The sequence below is a fragment of the Gekko japonicus genome, unplaced genomic scaffold, assembly GCF_001447785.1.
Source record: "Gekko japonicus isolate JY-2015 unplaced genomic scaffold, Gekko_japonicus_V1.1 scaffold4515, whole genome shotgun sequence".
In the NCBI taxonomy this organism is placed as follows: domain Eukaryota; kingdom Metazoa; phylum Chordata; class Lepidosauria; order Squamata; family Gekkonidae; genus Gekko; species Gekko japonicus.
The window spans coordinates 1-10,549 of NW_015165972.1; the positions used below are offsets into that span (position 1 = coordinate 1).

Sequence of the window (10,549 nt, forward strand, 5' to 3'; positions counted from 1 at the left end):
ATGTTCTTGGGGTCTGTGGAGGAAGTATGGGATAAAAATATAAGAGAGGGGCAGCAAAGGGCAACTGAAATTATTTAGGAGCTGGATTGTTTCAGCTGCCTGGTCATATTTAGTGGCAGGGTGGTGAAAACCCTTTCGGTGCATGCAGGGGTCATTTCGTAGAAAAAGAGGTGCCGGAGCTCATTAGCATAACATATTAGCATAACTCATTTGCATATGCCACACCCCCTGACATCACCGGAAGTGTGTCAGAAGGCAACACCCACCGCTCAGGTTCCACTGGACTGTTTTGGATTGCTAGCTATTGGGGGGGGGCGGAACGTGCAGATCTGTCCTCGCAGAGGAGGGAGAGCTTGTACCTGAATAAAACTTGGTCTTAAAGGTGCCACTGGACTGTTTTGGGCCGGGGGGAGCTCTGCAACTTACCTGGCTGCTTCTTGCTCTGACTGAGGGCTGCTGGGAGCAGGGGGTGGGGTTTGTTGCATGTGCCCGCCCTCTGGGCTCTTTACTGCCGGAACTCCGCTCCTGCAGGAAATGACTCCTGAGTGCTCGTCGGTAGAAGGATCACGGATTTTTCATCCACCACCTGTGGTAACTCAATCAAGGGATGATGTCGAATGTTGCCTGTGAAACATTTCTAGGCCTGTATCGTAAAAGGGGCTGAGCCATTGAGACGGGCAGGGGGTGTGGGATACGGACACGCTGCAGAAGGGGACTGATCCCACATGTTTGTGCGGGCCATCCTGAAGCGGCGTGTGAGGGTTCGATACATTTCTCCTCAAGGCTTTTTAAATCGACTCCCTGCCCCTGACCTGGATTGCCCAGGCCAACCCGATCTCGTCAGATCTCAGAAGCTAAGCTGTTTTGGCCTTGGCTAGTATTTGGAAGGGCGACCTCCATGGAATACCAGGGCCGTGACGCAGAGGCAGGCAGCGACAGACCACCCCTGAAACGTCTCTTGCCTTAAAAAGCAAGTCTAGCTCACCACCTAGTGGTGCGTAACGCTAAAAGAGCTAGAACTCCTGGCTGCCAAACAATCTTAGGATCTCCAGGCTATACTACACACCCTGCCTATACTCTACGCACTGAGAGCCAGTTTGGTGTAGCGGTTAAGAGTGCGAACTCTAATCTGGGAGAACCAGGTTTGATTCCCCACTCCTCCACATGCAGCTGGTGGTGTGAGCTTGGGTCAGTCCCAAGTCCTCTCAGAGCTGTTCTCTCAAGAGAAGTCCGCAAAAGAGCTCTCTCGGCCCCACTTGCCTCACAGGGCGTCTGTTGTGGGGAGGGGAAGTGAAAGGAGGTTGTAAACCACTCTGAGGGAAAGGTGGGGTATAAATCCAATCTCTTCTCCTTTTCTGTGCCTTACAATAACTATTATTAATTAATTATTATTATCTACTCCCCTTGCCCCATCAACAGATGACAGTCCCGCAGAAGGTTTTTCGCATCGCCAATGAACTTCTCCAAACGGAAAAGGCCTACGTGTCCCGTCTGTATCTGCTGGACCAGGTATAATGGATGCTTGGGAGAACCCAGAGGGGGCTGTTGCGTGGGCCCTGCTTCAAAGATGTCGTGAGGCAAAGTCAGCATCTCTCCCGCAATCCGTGTCTTAGCTGCCTCAGCCAGGCATCCGCTAGCAAGGCTGTTGTGCTGTCCGTGGACCCACGCCCCATTGGGTCCTATTGCTGTGATGTGCCCTACAGCAGGAGTCCGCAACCTTTTGAATCTGTGGGCATCTTTGGCATTCTGACACAGGGAGATGGGCGCAGCCACCAAAATGGCCACCGCCGGTGGTGGAGCCAACCACAAAACCCGGGAGCGAGGTTATATTGAACAGATAGTAACCCTTCAGTGTTGTAGGCAGAAACTCTGTTTAACACTCGCCGGATAAATGGACGATCGGAGCCGGGAGGGTACCTGGTAGGGCTCCCCCCACCCCAGATGTACTGTGGCCATAGTTAGGGTTTCTGCATAGGTCTCTGCACCATGCACCATGTAAGCCGCTCAGAGCCCTTTTGGGGGTGAGCGGGGTACAAATTGAAGTATAAATAAATAAATAAATAGAACAGGATACACAGCCCATCAGAAGCCTTACTGGGCAAAAGCCCCACCTTGCCCCACCCACTTTCTCAAAGTGGGCACCAGGAAAGTTGCCATTGCGCCCACGGGCACCGCGTTGGGGATCCATGCCCTACAGTGTGCTCCTCTGCAGAGAAGCTCCAGTCTTAAACCCAGTGGGTGGTGTACGTCCGCAAAGGACTGTGCTGTCCATAAACCTAGACTGTGGGGAGGGGAGGTGGGTGGCGGGCTGCTAGTCACGGCCTTTGAAAGCGGTTATTGAGGCCAGGCTGACTTCCCCGATTGCTGACATGCCTTCCTGCCTCCTAGGTCTTCTGTGCCCGTCTGCTGGAAGAAGCACGCAGCCGAAACTCCTTCCCGGTTGAAGTGGTGATGGGCATTTTTGCCAACATCTGCTCCATCTACTGCTTCCACCAGCAGTTCCTGCTCCCAGAATTGGAGAAGCGTATGGAGGAATGGTGAGGAAATGGATTGGCACAGTTCTCTCTGTGTGTGTGTGTGTAATCTTTCAAAGTGAAGCGTGGCATCAAAATGCGCTCTAGGCAAAGACCCAGTTTGGTGTAGTGGTTAGGAGTGTGGACTCTAATCTGGGAGAACCGGGTTTGATTCCCCACTCCTCCACATGCAGCTGCTGGTGTGACCTTGGGTCAATCACAAGCTCTTTCAGAGCTGTTCTCTCATGAGCTCTCAGCCCCACCGACCTCACAGGGTGTCTGTTGTGGGGAGGGAAAGGGAAAGGAGATTGTAAGGTGCTCTGAGACTCCGAGCGAAGGGCGGGGGTATAAATCCAAACTCTTCCTCTTCTTTTCTCTAGATAGCAGCAGCGAGTGGGTGCAGGAGTGGGTATTAACCACGTCTGCACACCCTAGTCACCAAGTTGCTCACTGCTGCCACCTACTGTCTGTCCGTCCCCCTTTTTGCCATCATATCTGTGCAAAACTGCAGAGGCAAAGGCAATGGATAACCACTGTCCCCTCCAAACTTTGCATGTGAGCGGCTGCTCATTGACACAGGAAGCCCGGCTCAGCAGCATCCTGGAGCCGCGCAGGTCTTGCACTGCCCATGGCCCCTTTTAAGATTACAACAGTTTTTTTAAAAAATATTTTTTTATTTTCCGTTTTACAAAATATAATCATACATATCTTAATATTTACATAAATATTATTGAGTCTATTATTTATTCTTTTCCTTTATCCATTTGTATACCTTTGCCCATCTTTCTTGAAATACTTTATCATCTTTCCCTTGCAATATTACACTTAATTTGTCCATTTCTGCTACTTCCAAGAGTTTTATAGCAAGTTCTTTTCTCGATGGTATTTTTTCTTGTTTCCAGTATTTTGCTATTAGGATTCTTGCAGCCGTGAGGATATAGGTTAATACATATACATCATTTTCTTTATATTCCTTGGGGATTATATTTAACAAATACATCTCTGGACACAGTTTCAGTTTAATATTTAACATTTCTCTAATTATATTCCTTATATTTTGCCAGAATTTATAAATTTTTCTACATTTCCACCACATATGGATAAATGTACCTACATTCACTTCACATCTCCAACAGTTTTTATTTGATGTTTTGTATACTTTTGCTATCTTTTCTCCTCAGGATGTGAACTGCTCTGCTCAGTAGGAAGGGGAAAAGAGGGAGCGTTAAGTGGAACCTTCCTTTCCCCCTCCCTTTCCCTGTTTTTGCCAAGCTAAATTGTAATAATAGTACAGCTCAGCAGGGAAATGGAAAACAGGCCTTTAGAAGAGAAGAAGAGCCCCTTCGGGGGCTCAAAAAAAAAGAGAGGAGAAGAAGAAAAGTTCGTGCTTTTCTCTGCCTGGAGGAGTCTCAAAGCGGCTTACCCACAGCAGTCAGTTTGTGAGGCAGGTGGGGCTGAGAGTGTTCGGAGAGAACTGGGCCCAAGGTCACCCAGCCGGCCTCATGTGTCTCAAAGCGGCTTACAGTAGCCTTCCCTTCCTTTCCCCCCAACAGCCAGCTTGTGAGGCAGGTGGGGCTGAGAGCGCTCTTGAGAGGACCCTGACTGGCCCAAGGTCACCCAGCTGGCCGCATGTGTCACTAAGCAGCTTACAATCGCCTTCCCTTCCTCTCCCCACAGCGGACACCTTGTGAGGCAGGTGGGGCTGAGAGAGCTCTTGAGAGGACCGTGACTGGCCCAAGGTCACCCAGCAGGCTTCATGTGGAGGAATCAAACCTGGATCTCTAGATTAGAGTCCTCTGCTCTTAACCACTACACCACGCTGGCTAAAACACTTATAAGGGGGGGATTCAGAGCTTAGGGAGCTATGACTATGGGGGAGCATCCAGATGGATGCTATCCACAGCCACCCTGCAGTTTCCCTTTTACTTCAGAGAAAATGAGGTGTATATTTTATCCTCTGAGTAAAAGGGGGGTGGGGGAAACAGGAGCCAGATGAATCATATCCAGATAGGGCCTGAAGTCGTATAGATTCTCTCTTTTACTGCCAGGGCTTCCTGTTGTCCATGCAGGGCATGATTCTCACGTGCCACACTTATGGTTCAGTGGCAGAGCCTCTGCTTGGCATGCAGAAGGTCCCAGGTTCAATCCCCAGCATCTCCAGCTAAAAGGACCAGGCAGGAGGTGATGATCAGGCCGGCCTGGTGTCAGGACAGAGACAACCAGGGGTGGTTAGCCATGGCCTGCCTCTGCGTAGCAACCCTGGACTTCAGAGGTCTCCCATCTAAGCACTAACCAGGGCTGAACCTGCCTAGCTTCTGAGGTCTGACAAGATCAGACCGGCCTGATGTCAGGACAGAGACAACCAGAAGTGGTTAGCCATGACCTGCCTCTGCGTAGCAACCCTGGACTTCAGAGGTCTCCCATCTAAGCACTAACCAGGGCTGACCCTGCCTAGCTTCTGAGGTCTGACAAGATCAGACCGGCCTGATGTCAGGACAGAGACAACCAGAAGTGGTTTGGCATGCAGAAGGTCCCAGGCTCAATCCCCGGCATCTCCAGCTAAAAGGACCAGGCAGGAGGTGATGGGAAAGACCTCAGCCTGAGACCCTGGCTCAGTGGCAGAGCCTCTGCTTGGCACGTAGAAGGTCCGAGGTTCAATCCCCGGCATCTCCAGCTAAAAGGACCAGGCAGGAGGTGATGGGAAAGACCTCAGCCTGAGACCCTGGCTCAGTGGCAGAGCCTCTGCTTGGCACGTAGAAGGTCCGAGGTTCAATCCCCGGCATCTCCAGCTAAAAGGACCAGGCAGGAGGTGATAGGAAAGACCTCAGCCTGAGACCCTGGCTCAGTGGCAGAGCCTCTGCTTGGCACGTAGAAGGTCCGAGGTTCAAGTGAGTCCAGCCCTGTGGGGGGGACGGGGAGCAGGGAAGGCAGGGATGCTCTGTAGTCTTGGTGCTGGGGGGAGGGGCAAGAGTTGGAGGGCTTCTGGAGTTCTGGCCCTGCTGTGGACCTCCTGATGGCCCCTGGGTTTTGGCCACTGTGTGACAACAGACTGTTGGACTAGATGGGCCTCTGGCCTGATCCACCATGGCTTCTCTTATGTTCTCATGTATGGGGCAGCAATGCTCTGTCATCTTGGTGTTTGGGGGGCAACAGTGGAAGGGCTTCTGGAGTTCTGGCCCCACTGGTGGACCTCCTGATGGCCCCTGGGTTTTGGCCACTGTGTGACAACAGACTGTTGGACTAGATGGGCCTCTGGCCTGATCCACCATGGCTTCTCTTATGTTCTCATGTATGGGGCAGCAATGCTCTGTCATCTTGGTGTTTGGGGGGCAACAGTGGAAGGGCTTCTGGAGTTCTGGCCCCACTGGTGGACCTCCTGATGGCCCCTGGGTTTTGGCCACTGTGTGACACAGAGTTTTGGACTGGATGGGCCACCGGCCTGATCCAACACGGCTTCTCTTACGTTCTTATGGCTGGGGCACTAATGCTCTGTCTTCTTGGTGCTTGGGGGGCAACAGTGGAAGGGCTTCTGGAGTTCTGGCCCTGCCGGTGGACCTCCTGATGGCCCCTGTGTGACACAGAGTGTTGGACTAGATGGGCCACTGGCCTGATCCAACATGGCTTCTCTTATGTTCTTATGTCTGGGGCAGTGATGCTCTATCTTCTTGGTGCTTGGGGAGTAAGAGTGGGAAGGCTTCTGGAGTTCTGGCCCCGCTAGTGGACCTCCTGATGGCCCCTGGGTTTGGGCCACTGTGTGACACAGAGTGTTGGACTGGATGGGCCACTGGCCTGATCCAACATGGCTTCTCTTATGTTCTTATGTCTGGGGCAGTGATGCCCTGTATTCTTGGTGCTTGGGAGGGGGGCAACAGTGGGAGGGCTTCTGGAATTCTGTCCCCACCGGTGGACCTCCTGATGGCCCCCGGGTTTTGGCCACTGGGTGACACAGCGAGCAATGAAGGGCGGGGTATAAATCCCATCTCTTCTTCTACTTCTTGTACCTGACACAGGGAGCTTTGACTCTCGAAAGCTCACACCCCCAGTCTTGTTGGTCATTAAGGTGTTACTGGACTCGCATTTGCTTAGGGTGGCGCTGCAGATGATGGCGTTTTGGGGGGGGGCACTGGCTTGCACAATTTGATTTCTGCCAATGTTTGTGTCTGGTGTTTCGGCTGCTGGCTTGGTAAGCAAGCACAGCAGAGCCTGGCCTGTCAAATTAACATCCCTTTCTCTCCTTCCCACGCTCAGAATCCCTGGAACTCATTGCCACGGCAGCCGAGCACTCGAACGCCGCCATCCGCAAAATGGTAAGAGTGGAATCCTCGATACCGATAGCATACCGCATTTGGATCTCACTGCTTTCCCAGGGGAATCAGGGTGGGCTTCCGTGGGGTTTTCTTCGCAGAACCCCGCAACCTTAAGGGGCTGGTTAGGTCAAGAAAAGGGATAAATTGACCAGAGAGAGAAGAAGAAGAGAGAGAGAGACAGACAGACAGACAGACAGACAGACAGACAGACAGACAGAGAGAGAGAGAGAGAGAGAGAGACAGACAGAGGGAGAGAGAGAGAGACTGGAATTATACCCCGCCCTTTACTACTCAAAGGAGTCTCAGAGTGGCTTACAAACTCCTTTCCCCTCCCCACAACAGACACCCTGTGAGGTAGGTGGGGCTGAGAGAGCTCTGAGAGAACTGCTCTTTCAAGGACAGCTCTGAGAGAACTTGTTACTGACTCAAGGTCACCCAGCTGTCTGCATGTGGAGGAGTGGGGAATCAAACCCAGTTCTCCCAGATTAGAGTCCACACTCCTAAGCACGACTCCGAACTGGCTTGCTGAGCTTCACAGCCTCGTGGAGACAAGAAGAAGAGTTGGTTTTTATACCCCCGCTCTCTCTTCTCTACCCTAAGGAGTCTCAAAGCGGCTTACAATTGCCTTCCCTTCCTCTCCCCACAACAAGCACCCAGTGAAGTATGTGGGGCTGAGAGAGTTCTGAGAGCACTGTGACTGACCCAAGGTCACCCAGCTGAATTAATGTGGAGGAGGAGTGGGGGATCAAACCCAGTTCTCCAGATTAGAGTCCCCTGCTCTTAACCACTACACCATGCTGGACTGCAACTTGTGTCTCTCCAGTCTCCATCCAACATCCTACCCAGCATGCTATTCTCTGTTAACTGCTGACTGTAACCCCCTTTAGGAAAGAATGCACTCATTGCTCAAGGTTTATGAACTGCTCGGAGGCGAGGAAGATATTGTGAATCCCACCAATGAGCTCATCAAGGAGGGCCACATTTTGAAGCTTTCGGCTAAGAATGGTACCACGCAGGACCGCTACCTGATCCTGGTGAGAGAACTCCCCACAACCCCCTTTAAAACCTTTCCTAACTCAGGGAGGGTGTGGAAGGAATCCTTCTGCTTTGTATGAATTCAATGTCAACTCTCCTTTTTGGCCGCCGTATGACACAGAGTGTTGGACTGGATGGGCCATTGGCCTGATCCAACATGGCTGCTCTTATGTCTGGGGCAGTGATGCTCTGTATTCATGGTGCTAGGAGGGCAACAGTTGGGGGGGGCCTTCTGGAGTTCTGGCCCCGCTGGTGGACGTCCTGCTGGCCCCTGGGTTTTGGCCACCATGTGACATACAGTGTTGGACTGGATGGGCCACTGGCCTGATCCAACATGGCATCTCTTATGTTCTTATGTCTGGGGGCAGCAATGCTCCGTCTTTTTGGTGCTTGGGGGGGCAAGAGTGGGAGGGCTTCTGGAGTTCTGGCCCCACTGGTGGGCCTCCTGATGGCTCCTGGGTTTTGGCCACTGTGTGATAAAGAGCGTTGGAGTGGATGGGCTACTGGCCTGATCCAATATGACTTTTCTTATGTTCTTATGTCTGAAGCAGTGATGCTCTGTATTCTTGGTGCTTGGGGGGCAACAGTGAGGGGGCTTCAGGAGTTCTGGCACCGCTGGTGGACCTCCTGATGGCCCCTGGGTTTTGGCCACCATGTGACAGAGCGTTGGACTGAATGGACCATTGGCCTGATCCAACATGGCTTCTCTTATGTTCTTTTTTCCCCGTCCAGTTCAATGACCGTTTGCTGTATTGTGTGCCAAAGCTGCGTCTCATTGGACAGAAGTTTGGAGTCCGTGCTCGGATAGACGTGGACGGGATGGAGGTAAGTGAAGGGGGGGGAGAATAGCAGATCACCTCCTGGGGGTCCTCTAAAGTGAAACAGCGGGGAGCATATGATTAATTTGGGGAAAGGAGCCAGCCTCACCCAGGGCCCCTGTTTCATCTTTTGGGTAGTGAAAGGGGGGGAAACCCATATATGTTTGGGCCAGACTGTGGGTATAGGGGACACAAGGTGAGTCTTTGGGTGGTTCACACGTGCATGACCATCATTTGGTGACTCGGTGCTAAATGAATGTGTGAACCCATGCCACAGAAACACGTTACCTGGGGAGATACAGAAAATTCTAACAGTGGTGTTTGACTGGCAGTGATTGATTCACGCATGCTAGTCCTCTCTTGGAGCTATGGTAGACCGAATGCGTGTGTGAACCGACGCTGTGTCTCCGTCTCTCCTCGTCTGCAGTTGAAAGAGACCAGCAGCCTCAACGTGCCCCGGACCTTTCTTGTATCGGGGAAGCAGCGATCCCTCGAGCTCCAGGCCAGGTACAGTCAGCAGTCCCAAATGCCTCTGTTGGTCCTGATCAAGGCTCCCTCTAAGCTGCGGAGTAATCCCACTTTGTGAGCCGCTGGCATTCAAGTTGTGAGCAAGCGATTTGGCTGCTGCATAAAATGAGTTTGCTCTGGAGCCGTCCCTCCCTGAGCTAAGTTGAAAATCTGTGCGGTGGAGGCTAAAAAATTGTGAGCTGGCTCACACTGACTCAGCTTAGAGGGAACACTGGCCCTGATCCGGTTGCAAGGATTTGTTGTCCCAGTAATTCTCGTCTGCTTTTCTTATCTTCCATTGGCTCACCCCGGTAGTAACTCTGTTTGCCTCCAATCGCTTCCTTCCATTTCTCCCAGTCACCACGGGTCAGGCTAACTGACACAGACCTCCCAGAGTCCACTGTGACTACCTTGGCATCATGCACCGTAACAACGTCTGTCGCTCTCTTTTAAAAAAATTATTTATTTTGAATTTGTGTATAGAAGCATCCATTGAATTCAAGTAGTATAAACAGTACGTTCAGAGAAGCAGCCGTATGAAGGATATCATGCCTGATAAAATGACAATATGCTGATTTCTTTTGGGAGACAAAATAAATTGTATATATCGTATGTTTTTATCCAGGTACTCTCCCAAGGGAAAGCCAGTTTGGTGTAATGGTTAAGTGCACGGACTCTAATCTGGGAGAACCGGGTTTGATTCCCCACTCCTCCACTCGCAGCTGCTGGATGACCTTGGGCAAGCCATAGTTCTGATAAGAGCTGTCCTTGAAAAAGAGCAGTTTCTGTCAAGAGCTCTCTCAGCCCCACCTACCTCACAGGGTGTCTGTTATGGGGAGGGGAAGGGAAAGGCGTTTGTAAGCTGCCCTGAGACTCTGAGTGAAGGACAGGGTATAAATCCAATCTCTTCTCTTCTTCTTCTTCAAAAGAGGCTATGAAGGTTTTCATAAGATGTTACAGAGCCTATTAGATGACGTATATATTGAGTTGGAAGAAAATCTGTCCTTTTAACATATATAAGTTTTGATCTGAGTATCATAGAAACGACTGCCATTTCTCAAGAAGATGACTCGTGTGTCTTTTACTATCTTTGTTTTCAAGTTGTCTTGTTATTTTATTGATGGAGAAAGAATCTGAGTATTAATGCCGATTGAGCTTAAGGGATATGATTGCTATGTTTTAGCACAAATATCTTCTCTCAGTCGTTCTCCTAAATCTTGTTCCTCAGCCTTCATGCACTTCGCTTTTCCTTCCCGGTGATGAGATCTTAGTAAGCGATATAAGGAGGAAATGGCTCCTTTGGAAAGGGGTGTGCGGACTCTAATCTGGGAGAACTGGGTTTGATTCCCCACTCCTCCACTTGCAGCTG

General features: G+C 51.1%; 1 protein-coding gene across 1 annotated transcript in view; it reads left to right on the plus strand.

Moving 5' to 3' along the window:
- Positions 1-1,419: 1,419 nt before the first annotated feature.
- LOC107110670 (FYVE, RhoGEF and PH domain-containing protein 1-like) overlaps positions 1,420-10,549 on the plus strand; it is a 32,016-nt gene continuing 22,886 nt past the window's right edge. The window contains exons 1-7 of the mRNA XM_015411470.1: positions 1,420-1,509; positions 2,389-2,537; positions 3,441-3,454; positions 6,762-6,820; positions 7,708-7,854; positions 8,588-8,680; positions 9,101-9,180. Coding sequence (XP_015266956.1) covers positions 1,420-1,509; positions 2,389-2,537; positions 3,441-3,454; positions 6,762-6,820; positions 7,708-7,854; positions 8,588-8,680; positions 9,101-9,180 — 632 coding nt within the window. The remainder of the gene's footprint in view (positions 1,510-2,388; positions 2,538-3,440; positions 3,455-6,761; positions 6,821-7,707; positions 7,855-8,587; positions 8,681-9,100; positions 9,181-10,549) is intronic.